We start from the raw sequence: 26,552 nt of genomic DNA, 5'->3' as shown, positions 1-26,552 counted from the left end.
ATTCCAGACCCTACTCTCCGAGACAGAAACACACAGAGGCGTTAAGTCGCACTCACGCCGTCCCCAACTCTTTGCTGTCATGTTTCGACGGCAGCTGGCAGGGCACCTGCCCTTAAGAAAGGAGTCGCCTCTTGGTAGCCACAGACGGGAACCTCCTCCACAATCCTGTGGTTCCCAAACGGGCAACTGAGGCAGCAACAGCAGCTTCGGTGAACCCGCGAGACGCGCCCTCTCCACTCAGCCCCGGGTCCCTCATGACGCCATCGTCCCTGCTCAGGTCTCCAGGCCCAGCCGGGCTGAAAGCCCCCACTGGGTGCCCTCCTGGATCTCAGTCACGCCGGCAAAGAGCCCTCTCGGGACACGGTGGCAACAAGTGTTGCCCCCACCTTGCCAGTGAGGCTGAGGTGGCCCTGGGGGCCGGCGGGGACCGTGCTGGGGGCTGGTGTGGCCCAGGCCACAGGGCCACAGGGCCCCCGTCGCATTCCTGGGGGGGGAGGCCGCGTGTCCACAGGAGGCTGGCCTCACCCCGCTGTCACACGGGAGCCAGGGGCAGAGCCAGGGTGAGTCCAGCAGTGGGGTCCAGGCCACGTCCCCAGCACGATCAACTCTGGGACAAAGTCACCAAGTTCCAGGAAATTTGCAAAATAATGCAATGTGATCACAACTCCTGTTTAAGGACTTACCTCAACAGCTGCTCGGATATAGAGTTTCATTTTATTCTCAAGTGCTGAAGCTTCTAATTCGTACTGCAGACATTCGATTTCAATCAGCTTCCCAGGAGCCTGCGGACACAGGTTTGCACACAGGGAGATGTTCAAAGAAAGCGTCGTGCACATTAACGTCACAGGTCATTTAAAAATACCGCTCGGTAGGAATTCCACAAACACACAGCACGAGACGAAGGTGCCGAGGACGCAGCAGTTTGGGTGAGGGGGCTCGGGGGCAGCTCGTTAATTTCAACGGACATCGAATTTTTAAATAATTAAACCAACTTCAGATAAACTTCCTCTTACGAAATGTAGCAAACATATTTTCTCTTATTTCATCCCTGCCTGGGGTTAGGATACAAAAGCCCTTCTGATTAAAAACTGCGATTAAAAACTTACAAGTCGTTCATTCCTGGAATTTTCCATTTAACGTTTTCTGACCACGGTTGCTGGTGGGAAACTGAAACCACAGAGGCCGGGCCCTGGGTGGGGACTGCCACTCACCTCCCCGCGCCCCGGGCTGTGGCCGCGCGTCTCGGCTCTGTGCGCTGTCAGCCCCACGGTCCCCTCTCGTCACTGTCCTCTCTCGGCCTCCTCCCCACCTCGCCCCGGGGACCTGGCGTTCCAGCTGGTACCTTCCTCCTGTTGCCCGAAGAACTTCCTTTAAAATGTGTTGTCATGTAGGTCAGACTTTCCATTTTGCATATATTAACAAATATTTAAAGTCTTTTTTTTCCTGGGTTAAGGTTTTTAGGTTGATCTTTTATTTCAGTATTTTAGAGATGATCTTTGTCTGTCGGGTGCTACAGATTCCCGGGGCAAGTCCGGGTCACCCCTGCGTCTGTCCCTCTCCTCTTGAAGATCGTCTCACTCAAACATTGTGAAATTTCTTCATGTTGCTGTTTCCCTTCCTCTTCGGTCCCGAAGGATTCTCATCGCCCGAGTCCCGGCCGGCCTGGAACCGGCCCACAGCCCTGACGTGTGAGTTCTCTCCACGCTGCCCTTGACGCTGCCCACCTTCCTCTAAAGTGACCGATCGGCTCCAGATCCCACCTGCTGAGTTTCCATCTCTAGACGTCCGACGTGGTGTTTCCTGTATCTCCCTTATTGCTCCACACTCAACCTGTCCCAGCTTCCTGGACGCACCGAACACAAGCACGGCCGTCCCAACATCCCCTCGGTTTTGACAGGTTGGCTTTTCTCCTCACAACGGGTCACGTTTGTCTGATTATCTGGTGATTTTTTTTTTTTTAATCAGATAACACTGAATTTCACTTGTTGGATGCCGGTTTTTGTGTTCTTGCGTCCTCAAGATCTGCGCTGGTGTCCGGTCACTTTGCGGGAAGAGCTGGCTCTGCCATAGTCCTCGCTGTCCAGCTCTGTCACGCGGGAGCAGAGCAATGCTCAGCCGCGACGACTCTTCTGCACTGCGGAGACGAATCCTCGGAGCCTCCACCGGATGCTCTGAATTGAGGTTTCCACACTGGCTGGCGGGAAGAGGAACCGCCCAGCCCTGCGTGACCTCTGAAGACAGTTCTCTGGACTCCTTTCTCCAAACGGTGGTTCTCGCCCAGCCCAGGGGTTTCCTCACACGCACACACGTGCTGCCCGTCCTCAGCCGATGGGGACCCTCTGCGGACTGCAGACTTTCCGTGTGCAGCTCCCTCCGCTTGGGCCTCCCCGGTGACGTCCAGCTGCCTCATCCACCCAAACACCAGCCTCGTCCCCTCAGCCCGGGTGTCCCCCACCAGCCCTAGTCCACCAACGCTGGGCAGCTGAGCTCTCAGGGGCTCGTCCGTCTGATCCCACCTCTCCAAGCCCACCCTCCTTCACAATCTCGTTCAGCGCTGTGGAAACCATTGCTCCGGATATTTCATGCATTTTGTTTGGTTTTCCAGTTGTCTCAGGCTCAGGGGGCAATATCCATTCTATCCCACCCTGGCCGGGGCAGAAGGCATCAGGTTTCACCGGCCCCTGCTGCATAATTTCCCCTGTTTAAGGAAAGATTCACTTATTTCTGGTCAATCACACAGGATTGTGTGTTTGCTTTTATTTTTGTGCCATAGCCCTCCTAGGAGGATGCTAGAATGTCAGACATTACAGTTCGGTATCGAGGACTTGCTCGCTGCCTCTTCCTGATCTCACGGCCGGTCCCTGGGGTGCTCCGGTCCCTGGGTTCCCAACCGCGGGGCCCAGCACAGCAGGGAGACCCTGCAAGGAAAGCGCTGGCAAAACCAGAAAGCCCGGACATGCACACGCACTTTGGACAGACTGTAATCAGCCCAACAATCCCTCCACCGCTCAGCAAGTAGTTACTGAGAGCCGGTAAGTGCCGGCATGACGGTGGGAGAGGGGGTGTGACGTCAGACAGGCCTGTCCCCGGGAGGACAATGGACGATGAATTAGTGACATGTAAACAACACACTTAGGCATAAAGGCAGTCGATGCATAGTAACATAGCCGCCAATTTACCCAAAGATTGTGTGATATTTCACCAGGAAGATGCAGCAATTCTGAAGCTTTCTGTACCAAGGAGCAGAGAAAAATGACAGCCGCACAACGCAAAGCTGACATTAAAATACTTTTCACAGAGATCAATGGAGTAAACAGTTAAAAAGCAGTAAGGACATAAAAACGTGAAAACCAATTTATATGGAAATGCTATTTAAGGAATACTTTACTTAAAAAATACAGATGTCCTTCTCAGATACTCAGAGAATATTCACAGAAACCAAGAATGAATATTGAACACGCTGGAGCAGACGGGTGAGGAGAGGGTGCCCCGGACTCGGGGTGTGATTCGCTCGACCCTCGTGTTTGGCTTTCTCCCCATTTCACTGGGCTGTTACTCTTTAACCCTCTGTATCTGAGTTAAAGAATTAAATTAAAGAAAGACCCAGTTCCAGACACTTCAAGACACGCCAGACACCTGCTACCACGTAGGCCACAGCACCAGGCTGCAGCCCGGGAGGGAGAGGCGGCCGCCCAGTGGGGCTGCAGGGCCGGCCACGTGCGCCGAGGCGCGAGGGTGGCAGGGCCGTGGGGCGGCAACAGCCAGCTGCCACTGCCAGAGCCCCGTTAGGCTGCGTGAGGCCCGTTACAGGCGGAAGGGCCGTCCCGGGCCTCGGTTTCGATTCTGCAACGCCCTCGGAGACGGCCTTGTTATTGTAGCCGGCTCACAGCAACAAACTCGGGGGGCTCAGAGTCGCAGGAGGCTGCTCAGCTGCTGAGAGGCAGAAGCGGGTGGGGACCCAGGCGTGTGATGCCTGTGCTGCATTTGGCCACCGTGTCATGGAAAACCAGACGGGACTGGCACCCTCAAAGGAACTTGGTAAAGTACTTCAGACATGAGCCTCCCACACTCTTCATCCTGGGAGCCGCCTGTACATACTGTCCCCTGCCTTAATGGCCCTGCCCACCCACCCGGCCGCCCCGGCGGTCCTGGCCAGGTGCTGCCTGACTGCCAAGGCCAGGAGCATCTGTGTCCCTCCTGAAAGCCGCTCCCACATCAGCTCGACCGTGAACACAACCAGCCGATTCCCCTTGTGCTGAACTCTGTGCCTCCCTGGCTGCGCCAGGCCTCATGGCTTGATCCGGTAATAAACTCCAGAGGGTCAGCCAGGGTTTTGCTCTCAGGTAACTTGGGCTAAACGCACGGCAGGCGCTCGCTCAGTGGAGACAGCGCAAAGTGACCTCCAGCGCCTGGTCCCACCGTCCTCGAGACCCCTCGTCCAACCTGGTCACCCTTGTGTGGAGCAAGCTTACTGCGCACCGTACCCAAAGCCACGCTTGCTAACAGCTAACGCAAAACTCTGCTCTCTGGAAGAGGTCGTTCATAGTCCCTTAAGTTAAAAAACAAACCCGAACCCGAAGCATGCACTCTTACACATGTTTGGCAGAGTGTAAAACTTCTTCGGAGAGCAATATTGTAATATGCATTTAAAAATCTTAGAAGTGAAAATTCCCTAGTAATTTCATGTCAATAAACTTATCTTAGGGAAAAACCTTAAATGCAGAAAAAGGCTTTAGGCACCAAATGTTCAGGACAACCCTTTATGTAATAAGCAAAAAATTATACGGGGGTCCCCCCTTACCTAAGGGGGCTGCATTGCAAGACCCCCAGCGGATGCCTGAAACCCCGGCTAGCACCACACCCCACCGCACACATCCACACCTACGGTGAAGTCTGATTTATGAATTAGGCACAGTAAGAGATTGACAATGACATGGTAAAATACAACAATTATAACAACAGACTGTAATAAAAGTTGCGTTAGTGTGGTTTCTCTCTTTCTCAAACGAGCTTAACATTTCAGACTGCGGCTGCCCACGGGTCACTGAAACTTCGGATGGTGCGACCGCAGACCAGGGGGGACCACAGCATGTGGCTCAAACATCCAGTGATGGGGTTGGGGCGTGAGCCCTGGACCAGTGGCGCTGTGACATCCACACACTGCACAGACAGCTGGTGGCGTGTGGCCTGGCACCTGCCACGGAGGCCGAGGGGAAGGGGCAGATGCAAAACCGCAAAAGCCACACAGACGCACACGGAACATGCAGAGGACGGCTGCCAGCCACACGTGTGGGGCCCTTTGGCGACGGCTGTGTGAACGGCTTTTCCTTTCTCGGGCTTTTACGTCCAGACGCAGTGAGCGGCCGGCGCTCCCCCGGTCAGTGTTGTCACGACGCCACTTACCTTGCTTCCGATTTTCTTCAGGTCTGAGAGGCAGTCAGAGGAGATGTCCACACGTTTCAGGGTCAGAGAAAGATGAGCCAATTCAAAAAGCAACAGCATTCTGGAAACAAACCAACAGCAGTGGGTGACAGAACAATACGCCTGCTGGTAAGCAGCCATCGTTCAACCAGAGGCGGGAATGAAAGATAAGCAATAAAATAATACAATAAAATAAATTAATAAAACAGACATCCTGCCATGGTGGCCTCAGCCCGGCCTTCAGGCTGCAGGACCGGAGCCCAGCGCCATCCCCCGGGCGTGGAGCCAGCCCGGTGCTGCGTCCCGGCGAGGAAAGAGGCCACGTGGGGCAGGCACGGTGCTTCCTGCCGCAGAGCCCGGGCTCTGCCAACCAACAGCCTCCGCAGCCACCAATCTGGGTCTTCGCAGAGATCAACAGGCTGATGCTAGAATTTATATCAAAGTGCAAAGGACCAACAATGGCATAAACAACTTTGAAGAAGAATAAGATTTGGACTAAGCTACCTCATTTCAAGAGTTACTATTACGCTGTAGGACTCAAGAGAGTGGTCCCGGCTTAGACAGACCAGGCTTTCTTGGCCTTGACACCTGACGTTTTGGACCAGACTGCGCTGCCGGGGGGGGCGCGGGGAACCTGTCCCGAGCGCTGTAGGGTGATAGCAGCATCCCTGGCCTCTGCCCACTACATGCTGGTCACCAGTGGTGACCCCCCAAAGTGTCCCCTGGGGACAAGTCTACATCTTCTCTGCCCTCTCCTAGGTAATAACCACCGTCTCACCCAGAAATACTGATACAGACGTCTGGCCCGTGGTTACCACCCACGTGGCGCTCGATGGCGTGCACCCATCCTCCCCTCTCCAGCCGGGGGGCTCTGGGACAGGGGGCCACTTGGGGACGTGGGCTGCTCTGGCCGGGGGCGGGTCCTTCTGCCCACCCCCGCCACCTCCAAAGGCCCTGGTGGGCCTGGCCTCCCCACCCTCCCATCCTCCCTGAGCTCCAGGGCAGGCGCCAGCTGTGCAGGCCATGAACCGAGAATCCGTAAAAGGGTGTTTCACTGGTTCTCAGTCCTTTCTGGCTTTAAATTAACAGAACGGCCTTTTTCTCACCCAGAATTCCAGATACAGGAGTCCGAGTGGAGAAGTGTCAGGGGCCCCAGAGTGTCGGGAAGTCTCCGAGGCTCTCGGAGCTCCTGGGAAGGACCACGGAAATCCAGGGAAACCCACCAAAAGGCAGCTCTGACTGGCAGCTTTTGTGAGGGCACCTCCCCGGCAAGCAGAGAGCACTCCTGTTCTTCCCAGCCCGGGGGCAGTGGCCTGGGGCAGTGACCAAACGCTGACTACACGAAGCTACAAGGAAACCTAACGTGTCCGAATCAGAAAGTGCCCGCTAGCCCCTCTGGCCCGAGCGCAACAGAACCCGACGTTCACACAGAAGCGGAGCCGCAGAGACGCCGGCGGTCCCGGCAAACACAGGCGCAGGCCGACAGCAGCGTCTGGCCAGGATGTGGCCCAAACTGTCCTTGTAGTTTGGCACACCCAGAATTATTAAAAAACTAAAAGGTAAACACACTGGGACAATTAGTAAATACACTGGAGCTGAAGGGCTCACACCCTAAAACAGAAAAAGTTTCTGCAAGTCGATAATAAAATGATTTACATACTACTTTCAAGAAATCAGGTCAAAGAAATGAACATAAAGTTAACAAAAGGAAAAAATGGTAGTAAATATGAAAAAACATTCAACTTCATCGGCAAAGAAACGGACAGGAAAGCGCCGACAGCCGTTCACGGACAGGCTCCGCGAGGGGCGGGACGCGCCCCTTGTGCGCACCAGAGCCCCGGAATCCTGCTGGCAGGAATCTCCCCTGACGGAGTGACGAGCAGACAGTCAAAAGAGACCCCCACATCAGTCCTAGCCCTGACCGGGAGCCCCAGCCACGGAAGCAGATGCTGTAGGCCACAGCCGAGCTCCGCCTGACTCCAGTTAGAACCGCTGGACAATCGGAACACGTCAGCGTCCTCAAGGAAAACACACACGTGCACACGTACGTGCACACTCACGTGCCTCCCGGAGAGCCGACTGACCCGCCGCATCCTCCCTGGCACCCAGCCCCCACCCCAGACTTGTGAGACCCGCAGTCCTGCCTCTGGGGTTCGGGGTCTCCAGTGATCCCCTCCCCTTGAGTGACCTGTATCTGACTAATAGGCGAGCTCCGTGTTGAGCTGATCCCACCGCCTCAGCTGAATTCAAACAACTCTGACGTCTGGGGCGCTCGCCGACCCTGCTTGCTGCCTTCCACAAATGAGCTGCCACGTGGAGGTTCCCACACAGCGAGGACCCGAGGCCCTCACTGCATGAGAAACAGAATCCTGCCGATGCCCACGTGGGCTCGGAGTCGCTCCTTCCCCAGTCCAGCCTTCACAAGAGACCCGGCCCGGCAACACCCTGACCGCGGCTGCGCCTGGATTCCGAATTCCAGACACGCAGAGGGTACAAATGAGCATGGTTTTAAGCTGCTAAGTTGGTAGCAATTTGTTGCACAGCCATGTCTTTCCCAGGGCTGTCATAAAACCAAAACAGTAAGATAACTTCAGCCCACTGTGTTAACAGGGTTCCACCCCAGCCCTTAAACGAATACACAGTGCTAATGAGGATGTGACAAAACAGCTGCTGGGGTCAGGGAACAAACCTGCCACTTCTGTGAAAATAACCGGGCAGTGCTGTGCAGATTCCTCAGGCAGCCCCCGGCTCAGTTCCCTGCTTCTAGGAATCTAGCCCGGGACTTATCCTGGACTCGAAGGGTGCTCAGAGGAGTCAAGAAAGCACAGAACTGGAACAAACCAGCCTGGGAAATGCTCAAGAAAAATGTATGTTCCTCTATACAATGAGGAATTATGCAGCTATTCAGAAATGTGTAAGAAGATGCTGTAATAACTTGAAAACGCTTATGCTTGGAAGTTAAATTTGATTTCAAAAAGTAGGGTATGAAAGTACTGCCCAAACAGTACCAACCTCAGGATAAAAAAGATTAGAAGGAAATTTACTAGAACATCCACATGGCTGACTTTTGCTAAAGTAGTTCCCGTTGATTGTTTTTATATTTTTCCACATTTTCCAGTACTTGCTAAATTTTGCACAAAGATTGCATATATGTAAATGCATGCTGGAAAAACGTAAACACTTACTTTTCTTCTCTGATTGAAGGAAAGCGCTGGTGACTGTAATGACTTAAATGTCTATAGGCCGTTTTCAGAATACTGTCGACATCTTCTGGTAATTCATTTTTATCCACTTTTCTAGAATTAATTCAAACACAAAATAATCAAAAGATCCTATCACGTTTATTCAATTTATCCAAAAAGAGTCTAGGAAATTGTTTCCCACTAAAAAGAAGGGCTAAAATAATCCCTTGTCCTTCGTCTCCTAGAATGTCCCAGACCCGATGTCACACTTCCTCGCCCGCCCTCACTCCAGCTGCATCATAGAAACATCACCCAGGAAGATTCGCACACGCCCTTCCACCAGGGCAGGACCACAGGACGGAACCCGTCCACGGAAAATCGCGTCCCCTCCCCTCACCTGCGCTAGGACCGGTGGTCAGCACCCCACTCTCCCCAGAATGATCTCAGCATAGAAACACCCGGATCTCTTCCTAGCCCTCAGCACCCGAACACACTGCCACCTCCTGAATGTCCCCCACCCTCAACACTGTCCTCACCCGACTCCCCTGAGCCCTCAAACACTTTCATCTGCACACTTCCCTCGGTCCTCACTGTCCCCTCCTCCCTCCCCTCAGCTCCCAAACACACTGTCACCTCCTCCCTCCCCTCAGCCCTCACTGTCCCCTCCTCACTCCCCTCAGCCCTGAGACACACTGTCACCTCTTCAATCCCCTCAGCCCTCAAACACTGTCATCTCCTCACTGCTCTCAGCCCTGAAACCCTGTCCTCTCCTCACTGCCCCTCAGCCCTCACACTCTCATCTCCACACTCCCCTCAGCCCTCACATTGTGATCTCCTCATTGCCCTCAGGCTTCGAACACTCCTATCTCCTCACTCCCCTCAGCCCTCAAACACTGTCATCTCTTCATTGCCCTCCAACACAGTCACCTCCTCACACTTCCCTCAGTCCCCAAACCCTGTCACCTCCTCACTCCCCTCAGCCCTCAAACACTGTCATCTCCTCACTTCCCTCAGTCCCCAAACACTGTCACCTCCTCACTTCCCTCAGTCCCCAAACACTCATCTCCTCACTTCCCTCCAACACAGTCACCTCCTCACACTCCCCTCAGCCCTCAAACACTGTCACCTCCTCACACTCCCCTCAGCCCTCAAACACTGTCATCTCCTCACTCCTAGAAAACGCACCATGTTCTCCGCCACCCTAATTCGCTCCAGCTGGCATCGCAGCTCTCCTGCCCTGCAGGGGGAACTTCTCAAAACAGTCCTCTCTGGACTCCCTGGTGACAATCCTTGCCCCATTCATTCTAACCCACTGGGTGAGGGTTTCCTACAAACTGTTCTTGTTTTCTTCAATGTCATAGTGAAGTCCAGACTCATCTGGCATGACTTGTCAGAGGAATCTGACACTGTTGGTGACTTTCTTCTCCTGGAGCCACTCTTTTCGCTTGGCCGAGAAGCTGCACTCCCCTTCCGGTGGCTTGGCTTTCACAGGTGGCGGCCAGGTTGCCCCCAGGCCCCGCCTAGCCATGCCGGCGGGCGGCTGGGCTCGTGCAACCCAAACTCCCTCACCTGCAGGCACAGGGCGTGCCCAGGTGGAAGGGACAGTCTTCCCACGCTCAGCACTCAGGAAACTCAACTTCTGCTCTCCCCCTCCCCAGCTACTTACGCTTTTAGCATATTAATGAGGAAAGAGACAGAAAGGCTAATGGAATTTTTCTTTTCTTCTTTTAACTGATGTTCATCCATTAATTCATGACGAACCTGTCATCAAATGGAACAGAATATTAATTTGGATTTAAACCATCGGTAGAGATCTAGATTTTGTGTCTAGATATTATTTTGTAAATATTCCCCCTGTAATTAATATTTGTAATTAACATGTATCTTCTCATTGTTATATTTAGCTTTTGCAGATACAACTTAAGCTCATTCCTTGTACATAAAAATGAGTAGCTGATGAATGTCTTTCACACACATTCTTGTATTATCATAATTCTTATAGTTTTATAAATTTTGTGTTTACTTAAAAAAAATCAATGCTGTTACAAAGGAAATATTCAAAGAGTAACAATAAAGGCAAAAGATCTTGTTTTGTTTTCAAAATATCGTGGTTCTATGTCTTCCCACAGAATGAACTGCTATTCTGTGTGTATTTGCTTTGTTCATGTATGTTTTTCTCTCTCTCGATTAAAGGACTTGCTTGCAGTTTTTATGCATAGTTTACCGAGCCCTGACTTTTAAGCAAATCACTTCTTATATCTGTATATTTTGACATGTCAACGTACCATAAGAGAGAATATCTGCCGGTATTTCTGTGGCACGTTTGATTTTATGAAGGGCGCCGCGGTGGAACAGAACTTAGCAGCCTCCTCCTTTCTTCCAGCTTGCAGGTAACACTCAAGAAGTTCCCTAGATAATAGGGCAGATATTAAACCCTGCTGAAATTGTTTTCTGCTGCAAGTGTGTAATAACCAGGTTATTATACTTTCATAATTTTTATGTTTCACCAACTTCAGAAAGATAGCCTGGGAGCAGCTCTGTCAGTCATAACCACGGTATGTGGCTCACCAGGAAAGGCCTTTTAATTTCCCAGGACATTTAAGAATGATATGTTATTTACTTTTTGTAGAGACAGGGTCTCACTATGCTGCCCAGGCTGGTCTCAAACTCCTGGCCTCAAGCAATCCTCCCGCCTCAGCTTCCCACAGTGCTAGGACTACAGGTGTGAACCACCATGCCCAGCCTGAAAGTGACATTTTAAAGAAAGATTTTATTTGCATTTACTTGCTTTTAAAGGTTCCCCAGTGGCTATAAAGCCGCAACCAAAGCCTGCAGATTCTGGACTTGGACTTGAGTGCGGATTCTCCGGCGCTGGCACAATCGGGACCCTTGCTGTGAACACTCGCCCAGCACTGGCCTGTGCAGAGCGCGACCCAAACACGGAGAAGCTCTGGCAGAGCCCCTGCCAGTCCGGCCCGCACCAGGACCAGCAGCATTTGCTGATGAGGTGGCGGTGGCTTCTCAGGGCTGAGGCCCCAGCAGCCACTGTGCTGCCCTGGCTGCCCCCACAGCCTGGCTACTGGGGGGCCGCCTGGGCCCCTGGACCTGCCTGCTCGCTCTGGCTTGGTTTATCTTGCTCAAGCGTCTACTACATTACAAATTTACTGAACCACGATTTTAAAGCCATGAGCCAGGACCAGTGGCGCAGGACCCCGTTTCCTCTGCTCTGAGTCTGGACACACCACTTCGTCCCCCCCGGGAAGGGCAGGGCCACCCCACTCACAGCATCAGCTCCGCACGCCACTCCTTGTCTTCTTCCTCGATTTGACTCAGCACGTTCACGATCTGGGAGAGGCTGGGGATCAGGTAGTGATGGTATCCGGGCTTGAGAAAGGGCCTCACCATTTGCCAGTAGAGGACGGAGGCGTTGTATACCAGGAAGTGATACCTACGGCCCAAGGAGAGGAGGCCTGAGCTGCAAATCCAGGGGCCTCTGCTTTCCCTCCGCGCCCCCCGCGGAGTCACCCATTCCCCCCGTGTCCAGCAGATGGCAGCACCACGGCTGAGCAGCTCGGGCTGCACCTGTGTGAGCACCAGGCACAGGGCCATTTGCATTTCCAGGGCCGCAGGCGCCTGCTGGTGTCCTGCCTCGGTCACATCCCCTCAGGGAGTTTACGGGGAGCCACAGCAGGACCCTGAGACAGGACTCATCTTTCCCAGGAAAGGAGGGGAAGCCCCGGTGTCCTGACCAGAGAGTCGCCCGGCCTGGAGGGGCCTCCACACTGGAGGAGTGGCTCCCAGGGCCCGGGCAGCCTGCTCTGTCACCCACACCGGAAAGGGACTCATCCTCCCCGTCAGCTCTCTCCCCTAACTCCCACATGCCCTCAAACGTGGCTCCTTCTCTCCCGCGCCACCACTGGGGACGACCCTGGGCCACCCTCTCTCCGCTCAGCTCCTCCCCCAGGTCCCCACAGAGCAGCCAGGTCTCTTCCTGAAGGTGCCTCTGACAGGGCTCCCCGCCACCCACCGCTGCCCCGAGACCCCTGGAATGCAGCGTGGACCAGGCTTCCCCCTGGGGGCGCTCACGGCTCCAGGATGCAGCTCCTGTTGGAGACACCCACTGACCTCAGAACTCTGGTTCGAGGTGAGGCCTCCCCACCGCCCTGTCCCCAGGGAGCCAGGTCTGCGGCTGGGCCCGTAGCCCCAGCGCTGACGTCGAGGTGTGGCCAGGGAAGGCATCCCCAGAAAGCAAGCAGACGCTGCACGTCTTTCGATGTTGCGTCCTATTTAAACGTGTGGTGTTCACACCAGTTTGTCCACAAGCTCTGCGGTTTCAGTAGTGATATTTATCTTTGATGATGGAGAAGGCATGGGCCAGCGGAAACCGTGCTGGAGTGTCACAGGTCACCTCTAGGGACGGGAGGCCCGGCTGGGCCGCCCACCAGGGGCAGCACAGGCAGGCGGTGGGTGCTGGGGGGTGGCCCAAGGAGGGGGAGCGGCCAAGAGGGGCCCTCGAGAGAACGGACTCTGGGGGCCACCTGCAGACACGGATGGACTTGGCGTGCACAGGGCCCCGTTCCGCACGCTAACACGCGCACACCATGCTAAGTCCACATGAAGACGACCATTTGGTCAGGCCTGGCTCGCACACCCCCCCCCACACACACAACCGACCAGAAAGGCCCATTCGACGGCGCCTACCTCGGCTCTCCTTTCGCAAAGTTTATGGCCTTCATGTACTGAGTCACACAGTTCTCAAACGCCTCCTGAAACAGCGTGAAGAATGCACGGATCAGTCCCTGCTCACCGCCATGTCCCGGGAAGCTAAGCCCACGGGAGACTGGCAGGACGGGCTGCCAGCAGCTGCAGGGGTCAGAAGCCGCCCTGCTCGGCGGGCGCAGGCGGCAGAGACCGGTGGCCACGCGGGACGCCCAGACTCCACTGCTGGGGCGAGACCCTAACAGGACGCGGTGCCCGTTTCACGTCCCTGTGGAAGTGAACTTGGGTGCTTTACTTCGCTGAATTCGGCTTTAAGACTCTCCCTGACACCGGGAGCGGGTGGGGCGCCTCTCACCAGGTCGTCCGTGGAGCGCGGGGCGCACAGCTGGGCCCGGCACAGGTGGGCTCGGCCCAGAAACTGCGTGACTGGCCCCTTCACCTTGAAGTACATCTGGATGCAGTCATCGCTCACCTCGGGCTGCCCCATCTGCGGGAGAATGGGGGCAGGTGGAGCCGGGCGCGCAGTCGGGCCGCGGAGGGGTCCCGCCTCCCCTGCTGCGGGGACCCTCCCCCTGCCGCCCGCACCCTCCCCTGTTGCGGGGACCCTCCCCGGGGGCCGCCCGCACCCTCCCCCTACCGCGAGGACCCTCCCCCCGCCGCGGGGACCCTCCCCGGGGGCGGCCCAGCCCCCCGCACCGCAGCGCGGTGCCCTCGCACCTCTGCCCTGTCCTGGCCGGGGCCTTAATTACCTTGAGGGCCTGCTCGGCGCACAGGACGAACAGGTCGGGGCTGAAGCTCTCCCGGGGGTCCAGCTCCGACTTCCCCAGGTCGGCCGCCTGGATCAGCTCGTGGGCTCTCCGCAGGGCGGCGGCGTCTGCGGGGGGAGCGCCCTGAGCACAGCAGGGACCACCCGGCCTGGGGTCGGGCCGGGCCTGTGGCTGGCCCTGGGGGGGGGACCGGGGGGACCCGGGGCCGGAGGGTCCACAGTCAGGACCGCCCCTTTTGAAGGCCCTAAAGGCACTGTCCTCCCTTTTGCTCTGGTCAGGAAGTTCAGGGACCACCTGAGAGCTCCAAAGGGCCACCTGTGAGGCAGGGGCAGGGTCGCAGGGTCCCGGGCCTCCCGGGCGGGGGGTCGCAGGTCCGGGGCCTCCCAGGCGGGGAGCTGAGGGTCCCGGGCCCACCTTGCTGGCTCTCGGCGCGGGCCAGCTCCTGCGTGATGACCAGGTCCATGGCGCCCTCCCCGGGGTCCTCGGCGCGGCGCCCCGGCGGCGTCTGCTCGCCAGGCCGCGGGACCAACGGCGGTTGCCTAGCGACGAGAGGACGCGGACGCGGACGCGGTTCCGGGTCTGCTGCGGGCCACGCGGTCGCCGTCGCTGTCCGGACGAACCGCCGCCCGCCCTGCGCCTCGTGTTCCCCTGCGCGGGCGAGCACGTGGGGGCGGCGGGCGGAGGGGGGGGAGGGGAGAGAAGGGAAGGGGACCGAGGGGAGGGGGAGGAGGGGCACCGCAGGGGACAGGGTGAGCGCTCCCGGACCAGGCCGCCCCTCTCCCCCGTGGCCCTGGCCATGCCCGGCGCTGCCCTGGGCGACTGCGCACCTGGGCTCGTCTGCGCCCCACCCCCGACCTTCTGGCCAAATTCCTGCAGGCCCCTCCCTACATTCTTAGTGCTTTTATTCAACGATAGGTATTTGCACCTGCGCCCCCCCCAAGGGCCCCCTGGGGAGACAGGACGTCAAATGAGGAACTGAGAGCCTGACAGCCTGTGAAGGGGGTTCTGACCCCAAGTGGTGGGGTGGGGAGTGTCCCTAAGCGGGGGACAGTCGAGCTGAGCCCAGAGCAAGGAGAGGAAAGAGAAGGGAAGGGAGTGAGCAGGAGGGAGGCCAGGCGGGCCGCAGCGCAGCCCCCACTACCCGGGCGGGGCTCCGCCTCCCCTCCCCCTCCCCCTTCTCCTCCCCCTCCCCCTTCTCCTCCCCCTCCTCCCCTCCCCCTTCCCCTCCTCCTCTTCCTCCCCCTTCCCCTCCTCCCCCTTCCCCTCCTCCCCTCCCCCTTCCCCTCCTCCCCTCCCCCTCCTCCCCTTCCCCTCCTCCCCCTTCTCCTCCCCCCTCCTCCCCTCCCCCCTTCCCCTCCTCCCCTTCCTCCCCCTTCCCCTCCTCCCCTCCCCCTCCGCACCCCACCACCCCAGGAGGCCGGAGCCAGCAGGTGTGAGCTGCAGCTGAGCGTTTCTGCGATGCCAGAAACATTCCCCTTGCTGGTGTCGAGTCACTGGCGGGGCAAACGCCTGGACAGGGGCCGGGAGAAGCCCGAGGGCAGGGAGGAGACTGTCCAGCTCGCAGATTTTGCAGGGGGGAGTAGGCTGGGTTGGGGAGGCCAAGCACCACTTGGGGCACTCAGGAAAGGCCTGGCCTGCGTCTGTCCCGGACGTGCAGAACCAGGACACACGCCCCAGGGCAGAGCTCCGGCTGGAGGTCAGGCCGAGCCTCGCACCTGCGCCCACAGTGCTGCCCTGCGGGGACAGTGCCCAGGGCACGGCCCAGGGTCGGGAGAGGGTTTATTTTTAAAGGCACATAAGATTATTAGAACTTTAAATGCTGATAGGTTTTTAGTGACAAACAATATGATTCCATACACAAAAAATCCTGTTGTGAACAGAAGAGAACCCGAACTGTAAAATAATTTAAAAAGGTTTATTCTGAGCTGAATATGCGTGACCGTGGTCCGGAGCCACGCCCAAGAGGCCGTGAGCAAGTGTTCTCGCCATGGTTCATTATCATTGGTTTTATGCATTTCGGGGAGACAGGAATTACAGGGACAGTCAGAATTCAACACATGGAAGGCGGAGGTTGGTTTGGCCTGAAAAAGCAAATGTCTCAAAGCAGCCGATTGCAGGTTTCAGGTGGGCTTAAAGATTCTTTGATTTGCAATTGGTTAAAGAAATGAAGCTTTGTCTAAAGGCTGGGAATGTTTTAAGTTAAGGAGGTCTGCTAATCAGAGACAAGCCAGCGGACACACAGCCAGACTGTTAAGTGAATGGATGACCCACAGGTGTAGGGTAAGTGAATGGATGACCCGCAGGTGTGGGTTAAGTGAATGGATGACCCACAGGTGTAGGGTAAGTGAATGGATGACCCGCAGGTGTGGGTTAAGTGAATGGATGACCTGCAGGTGTGGGTTAAGTGAATGGATGACCCACAGGTGTGGGTTAAGCTCTCTCTTGCACGGCCTTGTTAATGAGTTAATGAGTCACAAAGGACGTCTCCAAGAAGGGAGGGGCATGACGAGGCGTGTCTGACCTCCCTTACGGCCAGCCACTGGGGTTTAGGGTGTTTCTGGGGTCCCCTTGGCCAGGACGGGCGTCCATTCAGTCAGCTGGGGGCTTAAGATGTTTAGTTCACAGTGGACTCTATGACAAGACTACAATCACCCATAAGCGAATTTAGTCCCTGGGGGGGCTGTGCCCTGGCTGTGCCCCTGCCCCCGGAGTGCACCGGCTCTGGCTCCACTTTGGGGCCATTTGACGCAGGCTTGGCTACTTTGCTGCTGGTGTGAGAACTAAAATGTGGGGTCCGGAAAGGAGGCTGGCAAACCTCCGTGTTTGCCTGAGCCTGGGTCGCTCAGGCAGCGTGTGGAGAGGGAGGTGGGGGCAGCCGTGTATGCCCGGGGCCTGCGTCAGAGGCAGCCCTGGGCCACACTCCGTGTGTTGGGCCACTCCGGGTGTGATGGCTGTGGGGTGATGGTCCACGACAGTCAGCTGGACCCCAGAACCACTGCTGGGGGAGGGCGTGGAGAGTGCACGTGTGTGTGAGCACGAACATGAGTGTGGGGACGCATGTGGTGTGCAGCCTGTGTACATGTGTGAGTGTGCGTGTGCACGTGCCCCGGGCAGCCCAAGCACTGCGTGGCCTGGCACTGGGAGGAGGAGCCCAGTGTCACCAGGAAGGGCAGCCGGATGCCCGGGAGCAGCAGGAGGATCGGCACCCGCCACCTCCCATCGCCCCTTCCCAAGGGGCAGCCCCTGAACAGGAGAGTATCAGCTTCCGGACAGGCGAGTTCCTGCAGTTTCCCAGATGGCCACACGAGGGTGATGTGACCCTGCCCTATGAGGACCCAGAGCAGAGCATGGAATCATCTGGAACACCCAGCACCCCAGCATCCCAGCACCCCCGCGTAGCATAAGCATGTATGAATGTTGTGTTTAATGACGGGATCTGTCACGTGAAGTCTGGACTTGGGGGGGCACACTCAGCGACCTGCAAGGCCACCAGAGGCCACCTCCCCCCCCCAGTTCCCTTCTCTGCATCACGCTGGTGTCACATCTTTCTGCTTTTGAAAAACTTCTGTGCTCGCTTCGGCAGCACATTTACTAAAATTGGAACGATACAGAGAAGATTAGCATGGCCCCTGCGCAAGGATGACACAAATTCGTGAAGCGTTCCATATAAAAATAAATAAATTAAATTAAATTAAAATAAAAAAAGAAAAACTTCTGTTCATGACTTTGCCACCTTTTGATGGGCTTGTTTGTTTCTTAATGATTTGTATGAGTTCTCTGTAGACTGTGGATATCAGTCCCGTGTCGGATGTGCAGTTTGCAAATATTTTCTCCCATTCTGCAGATTGTCTATTTACTCTGTTGATTATCTCCTTTGCTGTGCAGAAACTTTTTAATTTTAATCAAGTCCCATTTATTTATTTTTGTTGTAGCTGTATTTGCCTTTGGGGTCTTAGTCACAGATCCTTTGCCTAGACTGACGTCTGGAGGAGGGGCCTCAGGCACGCCTGGGGGAGGGGCCGTCGGGTGCTCCCTGGTGGCAAAGCGGACGGGGACAGGAAGGCCCCAGGGGTGGAGAGGCCCGGTCCAGCCTCTTCTCTGCCATGGATGAGCCACCGTGTCCTCTGTCTCTGGTGGGCAGAGACTGGACTCCGCACCAAACACGCTGCTCCCGGATGGGTCCAGGTGCCGCCAGCGTCCAGAGTGTGCGGGAGCGAGTGCCTGTCCCCCCACCCACCACCTCTGCCCAGAGTCAGGGCCGGCAGATGCAGCGAAACCAACAAAAAGCAGGGAGACAGCCCATACATCAACCAGCCAAACCAAACAGGAAAAGATACCTCGCTAAATTCCAATTTCAGATGAACAATGCATTTTTTTTAAATATGTGTTCCATAAAATATTGCATGGATTATACTTATGCTAAAAAAAAATTGTTGTTTACCTGAAATTCAAATTTAACTAGACACTCTGTATTTTATCTGACAGCCACATCCAGAATCTCCAAACTCAGAATTTTATACACAGCTATACTCTCTCTCCCTCGACGTAACTGCAGGACTCTGGAAATCTCGGGCCTCAGAGGCGATCGAGGAAGCTGCTGGAAGGCAGATGTCAGCACAGAGCTCACGGCAGGGCGTGGGCCCAGGACTGGGTCAGACGCCAACACCAGCGCAGAAAGGAAAGTGCCTGGGTAACAATGGGAAGGAAGGGAAAGAGGAGAAGATGGAAAGCAATTTTCTTTTAAATTTATCGTTTGTTATTGATGTATCAGGTAATAAAAATATGAGAATATTTAAATGTATGGACGAGACTTTAGACAAATTAAGAAAGATATTATCATCAGTTAAACTCCGCTGGGGGCAGGGAGGAAGTAGAAGCGGCTGATTTTGCCCTGGGCAGGGGAGAGGCATGCACGATAGGAAATGGAAGTGCTTCTATAAGGTTGTAATTCTTTAGGAAACCACAAGAAAAACGTAACCATAGAAGGCAAATCCCGCATCTCAGAGGAACAGTTACACAAACCAAAGCGTTAAAATCATAGATCAGGTCGAGTTTGCTGAAAGAAAAGGACAAAACCAACAAAGACAGAAAGCATAACATAAAAATTTTCAAATATGATTAAATATGAATAAAATAAAACATGAATAAGCATAAATATGTAAAATACGATGCTGTGAGGTTTGTATAACACCAATAAATGTAAAAGGGCCAAACTCACTTGCTGAAAGCAAGAGACTCCGACGGAGCCCAAAGCAGCGCTGGGTACTCGCTGTGGAAAGAGACACAGGACCGAGTGACCCGGGAAGGCTGGACAGGAGGTGTGAGGGAAATGGGGGGAGGTTCATGGCATCAGACAAGGTTAGGACAAAAAAAGTCACCGATCAAAACAAGTAGAAAAATAATAATGGTAGACTCTAATTCTGTCTCAAGTTAATGACAGATTAAGTAGACAATTATAAGATTGTATATATTAAGAGACCCGTAATTGAGATACTGTTGACAGAAAAACCAAATTCTGCCAAAATATTTAGAGGTTTATTCTGAGCCAGTGTGAGTGACCTCGGCCCGGGCAGCACATCTCAAGAGGTCTTGAGAAAATGCTCCTGGGGCGGCCGGGGCCCGTTTTGGTTTTATAAGTTCATGGGGACAGGAATTACAGGTAAAATCATAAACCTACACGTGGAATGTATACATCGGTTCGGCCTGAAAGGGTGAGCTGTCTTGCAGTGAGGGTGCCCATGTCATGGGTGGGCGTTAGGGATCCTCCAGCGGGTCGTTGGTTGAGAGTTGAGCTTTGTCTGAAGACGCCGGGTGGGTGGAAAGGGGAGCTCGAGTCGAGGGCTGGCGGCCTGTCACGTGATGCCAGACCAGGCCTGGGGGGGACAGTGAACCACATCACACGGGTTAACGCAAAGACTCATTTAATGAGATTTTATGTTTGGTGAGGTGTGACTCACCAGGCACCTTAGAAAGGAATTGGGGCAAGAAAAAAAAAAAAAAACTCAGAGTTTGGTCCTCTCTATATCTATGCCTCATGCTGAAAATAGAGAGTAAACCCATCTTCTTAGCTCCCGTGGAACCTTTAATTATTGACTAGAAATCAGGTAACAAAAACTCTCAATGGAGCCCCCAGAGTATAAGCAGTCTCTGCGCATAAGACAGCAACGTCAGACATTTAAAGCACAACCAGAAACAAACAGCCCTACTAGCTAAACAAAAACGCCATGTCTTGAACAGCTCTCAGGTTCAAGAACAAACCAAAACTTGAATGCACTGAACAGAGTATCTCAAAAAAACAAGAAGAAAAATCATTCCCCATCACTGCCAGAGACAGTGCTCACAGGAGAAATACTCGTGATTACAACCCAGACACAATATTTAACACCCGGCTCAGCGTGGAAAAGAATCACGTTGCCCTGGGAGAAGCACAGGGAGGGATTAGAAAGATAACAGAAGACAATAGAAAGCAAAAGAACCAAAGCGCTAACAGATAAATCCAGCACCTGATTAGCTCCTGCCTAATTAAGAAAAATGGCAAAAGTACAAATAACAAATGATAAAGAAGACATTGTGCACATTCTTTACTAAAATTAGAGCACTCCGCCCTCACGGATGCTCTTGCAGGAAACGCAAACACGAGAGCTCTCCCCGGAAGGGGGGAGTCTCCCGACAGACCGGTCACCGCGGCAGGGACCGAGACAGTTACTGAAGAACCTCCCAGCCCTGCCCAGGACATCCGGCCAGACAGTTTCACGGGAAGGAAAAGGAAACTCTGCTGCTCTCAAACAGTTCTGGAGTGAAGCGAAAGAAGGAAGCTGTGAGATTAATTTTGGACGGCGGAATAACATTGACACTCAGTTTCGACAAAGGGCGCACAAAGATGAAAGCTGCAAACCAATCTGCCTATAAATATCAACGTAAAAATCTTAAATAAAACATTAGCCAGTGAAATGTAGCAGCAAATACAAAAGGAGGAAGCATCACGATCAGGTGGGCTCGTGCCAGAAAGTCAACGATTTGACCCTAAGGATCGATCATTCTAATTCAGCTTGTCCCTAACTTAAAGAGAAAAACCGTGATTATTTCCATACATGGCCAAAGGGCATTTGACAAGATTCAGCCTCCGCTTGTGCTGGAAAAACCCTAAGTAAATGAGGAATAAAAGAGCATTTTCAAGATCCCGCTTACAGGGATATTATAGCCATTCTCATTAGGCAGAAGGCTGGCAAGGACGTCTGGTCACCGTGACACGGTGGTAAGAGAGAAATGAGGGGCACAGACACGAGAGGAGAGGGGGTGAGAGGACGGTCACTAGGGTGGGGGCTACGTACCTGGACTCCCAGGAACACGGTGGCCAAGAAGGGGACACCACAGGCCAGGTGCAGAACAAACCGCAGCCATCTATAGATGGCCCGTAAAAACAATGACCAGCCAGAAGAAAAACGAGAAAATGACCCATTTACAATCAGCACAATAACACAGATAAAATGCCCAGGAATAAATCTAACAAAAGATAGCAAGATACTCCCAAACAAAACCTTAAATGAAGATCAAAAAAGAAGACTGGAAAAAATAGAACTGCCATATTCTTGGATCTCAGGACTCAGGATTGCAAAGACATTCATTCTCCCTAAAAGAATGGATACATGTAGCGTGATTCCAATGCCTGTGCGTGTGTGTGCGTGTGTGTGCGTGTGCGTGCGTGTGCGTGTGCGTGTGTGTGTGTGTGAGAGAAAGAGAACTGGGCAGGATCCATCTCAGTTTTACCTTGAGAAACAAATAAACACGAAGTCCAGGAAAATTCTGCAGCAGAAGTGAGGGTGGGCGGGTCCTACCAGCGGACGGGCATTTATTTCATCAAGACGGGCAAGGTAGCGCTGTCCCGTCCCCCGCCACAGACAGATCAGTGGAACCACTGGAGTCCCCAGAACCGAGTCCAAACCACCCAGACACGTGGGGAAGTAAAAGGCCACCCGAGTAGGAGACGGTGAGGCCGGCCATGTGACAGCTGGGCTAGGAATGTGTGAACGAATGAACTCGGCTCCACCTCGCTCTTACACAAAATAAATTCTAGAAAAATCAACAAGTTAAACAGAAACATAAAATGAGTCTAAAACATTCCAGGAGAAAGCAGGAAAATTATCAACACTCCTGGTTTGGGAAATGACTAAGTATGACACAGAGCCACAGACCATGAAAGAAAGATTCACGGATACAACCACACAGAAACGCCTCAACTCAGACCTGCCCGCAACCAGGCAGAGAGAGAACGAGCCCCGAGGAACATCGGCAGGTGCAGTGCCCGTGCCGGGCCACCTTCCTCGCCAGTCCCTGCAAATCAGTAAGGAAGCGACCGTCAGCTCAACACAAGCTCGGACAAGAAAAGCTCAGAGGCGGTAACACCGGGAAGGGGCCCAGCAGGGGCTCGCCCAGGACGCAAGGAGGGGACACGGCCAGGCAGGTGGCAGGTGGCAGGGGGCAGGTGGTGGTGGCAGTGGCTGGCGGGAGGGCAGCCAGGGCAAGACCTGGCCTCGAGGACACTCCGTCTTTCATCTTCCAGCACAGTCCCCTTGGGAAAGCCCAGCCCTCTCACAGGCCTGAGAGTCACAGCCCCGTGCCTAACGTTTATTAGGCACCACCTGTGTGCTGGTCCCTGCCAGCGCTTCTTAACTCTCGAAGCAGCGTGTGAGGGACCCCGTCCTGCTGTCTCCTTCCCCAGGAAGGCGAGTCTCAGGGCCGGCGGCCGTGGGGTGGAGAGAGGGGCAGGCAGGGGTTAGCCCAGCTCTGCCAGCTGCCCCTGCCTCGGCCATGGGACACCTCGGCCACGGGACACCTTGGCCCTGCCATCCTCTCTGTGACAGGGCAGGGGCCTGGGCACCTCCCTCTCCCCTCCTCCCCCCTGCAGGGGCAGGGCTCCTGCCTGCCCTGACCTCCCCTCCACTCCCCTGCAGGGTCTCCTGTCCACAGCTCCTTCCGCCAGACGGGCCTGTTCTGCCCTCAGGTCCCCCTGGCCCAGCCACCCTGTTAAAGGCGCCTCCCCTTCACAGGACCCCGCCCCTCCCCCCACCACGGTGACCCTGCGCTGAGGGTCTCCTGGGGGTCGCGGCTGTTGCCCGCATGCTAGAGGTCGGGTTATCTGGATCTCATCTTCCTGCCCTTGGGACACACTCACCCCGAGAGAGGGGGCACTCGATGAGCATTTTTGGAGCAAATGGGGGATTCTAGAAGCTTCCAGCCTTTAACCTCAGAGGGCGGGAAAAGTCCGAGCCTGGACTTGTGGAATGTCCCCCATGCCCCTGGGACCAGACTCCAGGCGGGGGGCAAGGTGAGAGGCCTGCTTGGGGCCCGACTGGTCCCGTAAGGGGCATAGCAGGGCAGTGGCCAGAGAGGGGCTGCAGGCTCCCCCCCGCCCCCCCGCCGCTGTACCTGGGCAGCACCTGCCAGGCAAGTCCCAGACGGCACCTGACAGACGCGCAGGCCAGCCAGCAGCCACAGGGCCCAGGGGGCAGCTGGGAGGCCCGGAGGGGCCCCGGGACAGGGGTGCTGGTGGGCGAGCTGACTCCGGCCTCTGCAGGTGTGTTGCAGCCGGTGGTGGTGGCCCTGGGGGCAGTTCTGGGTGGTCAGAGCTGTTGCGGGAAGCGCGGTGGGGGCCTGAGTGCCGTGGCCTGACGCCCTCGGCAGCACACAGCGTGGCCAGGGCAGCCCTGCCCATCCCCAGGGCCTGGGCCAGGTGCGGGGTCCCTTCAGGGGGCCGGAGGCTCGAGCTCACTTCAGCAGCCACTCGAAGGCCCGCAGAGAGCCACATGGGATCTGTGGTCAGGAGACCTCCTTGCTCTCCTGCCGTCGCTGGCAGGCCGGGGACTCACCTCGTAACATCCCGCATTGGGTCCCTGGGCGTCCCCGCTTTGGCCGGACCAGGACACAGGCCACCTTCTCTCCCGTGTCCACCTTGGGTGCCTGTGGTCACAGCTGTCCCTAAGGAAATGGGGCGTTCAGAGCCTGTGGGGCTCCACAGGCAGGAGCACCCCTAGAGCCATGGGGGCCTCCTGCCTGCCTGCCCCGGAAGGGGCCCTGCCCGGGCAGACGCAGGGCCTGGCTCCCCGCGGGTCCTGGCAGCAGCGGGGCCTGATGCCCGGGCCTGTCTGGGCTCCCGCCTGACTCCCACCCTCGCCCGGAGTGTGGGCAGCGACGGAGCCATCATGTCTGCAGCCACTGCTTGTGGGACGGGCGGGGAGGGGCTCTGGCCTCACCCCTGGGGCTGAGGAGAAGGTGCTGCCGGGAGGACGCCCCAGGGGTCCTCGTCCCCTCCCCCACCGCCAGGACCTGCCCACGTCCTGCCCTCCCCCTCCCACAGAGGGGGCGGGGCTCCCGCGGGTTCCGGGCCAGGTGGGATGCTGCCCCCTGCGCTCAGGCCCCCCCTCCCTGGGTCCCTGTGGACGGGGGACGGGTCCGGCAGGTCCCTTCCTTTGTGAGTGACCACCGGCCACTTACTGGACCACCAAGCCCGAGTTCTCCAGCCATAAATCAGACCCGCCCGTGCGGAGGGGGCGCGATGGGGACCCCGCCTGCATCCCTGCGGGGCGGGGAGGGGTTGTGCTGAGGGGGCGCTTGGGGGCCGCTCAGGAAATGGCGCCGAACCTCTGGGTTTGCCTCTGGGCTCTGACGCGGGGCTCTGGCCACACCAGCCACGCGTGTGTCTCGCTTCAGTGCTTTAGGGTGGCATGGGACAGGGTGCCAGCAGCCGCTGCCCTTCTGTGCTCAGGAGGACGCGTCCTGCGGGCGCCGTGCTATTCTTAGGCTCCGCTCTGGAGGGCGTCGCTGCCGTCTTGCCAACAGGCTGGGTATTCACAGGCGGCTCCTATTGTTCCCTGAGCACCCGGACGCAGCGGGCGGCTGTTTAAACGCAGGATCAGTCGGCTGTGGCAGGATGCAGCGATTTGAGAGAAAATGTCACAATCATGCCCATGAAGTCGGAGCCTAAAGTGGGACGCAGGCGGTGACCTCACCGTCTTGCACAGAGGCGGGTGACAGGCTCTGCCAGCCGCTGGCCTGCCCTCCGGGTGAACCTCGGGCACCGTGTGCGGCCGGCGGCCCTGGCGGGGCATTTCGGAAGCGAGTGGGGTCTGGGTCTGCCCGCAGGGGAGCCCGGCAAGGAGGCAGCAGCAACGGGGACCGGGGACGGTCCTGCAGCGCTGCCACCGAAGCCCTGCCCCGTGCTGCTCAGACCCAGCCCCGCACTCCACACCCCCTCTAAGCCTGGAGGGCCTTGCTGGCTGCTGACGCGGCTCCGGAAGATTCCTGCAGCACGAGGCCCGGCTCAGCCCTCAGCCCCACTGGCTGTCTCAACTCCTCCCCTTGAGCAGGCAAATACCCCTCCCCGGGAGGTGCCCCGTGGGGCTGGGGTCCCCTCCTCCCTCCTGCCATCTTTCCTGCCCACCGTGGGGGCCGCCCTGCCCTCCTCAAAGCCCGGTTCCCACCCAGGGGACTCGGTGGGACAGAGGTCTCTGGTGGGCGAACCCCCCGGGCTGTCACCATCCCCTGGGCTGGGACTCTGTGCAGAGGACAGTCAGTGCCCTGCTGCTTATCGCCTGGCAGGGACGGAGGAGGGTCCACCCCTCCCGGTCCCCATGGGACTGAGCTCCAGGCCACAGGCTGACGTCAGGAGACTCCTGCACTGTCACCCCGTCTTCTCCTGCCCCCCACCCCGTGGACACGCACTTGGACCCCTGTCTCAGTCCCGAGGCTGGGGCCAGCCCTGGACGGGGACAAGGTCTCTCCTGGGAACAGGCCACGGCCTGGAGCAGAAAGGGCTTGGAGTCCAGCCCTGCAGCCCCAGTGACCCGCGGGGAAGGCCACACCACTGTCCCCGCGAGGCTGCTGGGCGGCGCGGGTCGTGCACAGGACATGCTGCACGTGGCTGCCCAGGGCCTGGCCGTCCGCTCGCTCTGTGGGAGGGTCACCGTGGGTGGCCCAGCTGGCTCAGCCTGGTCCCACAGGCAGCGAGGCCTAGTCCCGGGACGCCGCTCCTGGTAATGTGGAGAGAACCTCGGGGCCCCAGGCTCGCCAGAGACACCAGGGGGGTGCCATTCCCCTGTGCACAACGCGCTCGCCAAACACTGCTGCTCCCTCGGAAGCGACAGAGGCCCCTGGGCCCGACCCACGGCTCACAGGGATGCCCCAGAGGTGAGCTTCGGGGGAAGAGCAGGCCTGCGAGGGAGTCCAGGCTCCAGCCCCGGGAGATGCATCTGCATCTGCATCTGCATCTGCGAGTCACCGCAGCCGGAGCGCTGCCCCAGCCCGCAGGACGGGATCCGCAGCGGGCGCTTCCCGCGTGCACCTGGGACTCTCATGTGTGAGCTGCGAACAGGGAGGAAAGAGACGTCACCAGTCGGTGATGTTGGCAAATGTCTTGGAAAATTTGGAAATGTTTTAGCAGAGGTTGGCTTTGATCGTATTTCTAACG

The 26,552-nt window shown here is 56.5% G+C and overlaps 1 protein-coding gene and 1 non-coding gene across 13 annotated transcripts in view; one reads left to right on the top strand and one right to left on the bottom strand.

The window, feature by feature from the left end:
- Positions 1–14,706, bottom strand: part of CFAP46 (cilia and flagella associated protein 46) — an 83,691-nt gene extending 68,985 nt beyond the window's left edge. For 5 of the 12 annotated variants that reach the window (XM_045569252.1, XM_045569253.1, XM_045569256.1 and 2 more), the window contains exons 1-10: positions 14,504–14,703; positions 14,072–14,196; positions 13,678–13,809; positions 13,305–13,369; positions 11,887–12,051; positions 10,889–11,012; positions 10,270–10,364; positions 8,607–8,717; positions 5,404–5,503; positions 684–782 (exon numbers count right to left, since the gene is read on the bottom strand). In XM_045569252.1, coding sequence (XP_045425208.1) covers positions 684–782; positions 5,404–5,503; positions 8,607–8,717; positions 10,270–10,364; positions 10,889–11,012; positions 11,887–12,051; positions 13,305–13,369; positions 13,678–13,809; positions 14,072–14,196; positions 14,504–14,552 — 1,065 coding nt within the window. In that variant the 5' untranslated portion in view covers positions 14,553–14,703. The other 7 variants (XM_045569265.1, XM_045569266.1, XM_045569262.1 and 4 more) reach the window with 4 other exon arrangements.
- Positions 14,707–17,656: 2,950 nt separating this feature from the next.
- Positions 17,657–17,761, top strand: LOC123650545. Its single transcript, XR_006739403.1, has one exon. It is a non-coding gene; the product is annotated as a U6 spliceosomal RNA (small nuclear RNA).
- The last annotated feature ends 8,791 nt before the right edge of the window (positions 17,762–26,552 follow it).

The sequence above is a fragment of the Lemur catta genome, chromosome 14 (assembly GCF_020740605.2).
Source record: "Lemur catta isolate mLemCat1 chromosome 14, mLemCat1.pri, whole genome shotgun sequence".
In the NCBI taxonomy this organism is placed as follows: Eukaryota; Metazoa; Chordata; class Mammalia; order Primates; family Lemuridae; genus Lemur; species Lemur catta.
This window is presented reverse-complemented; position numbering and strand designations above follow the sequence as displayed.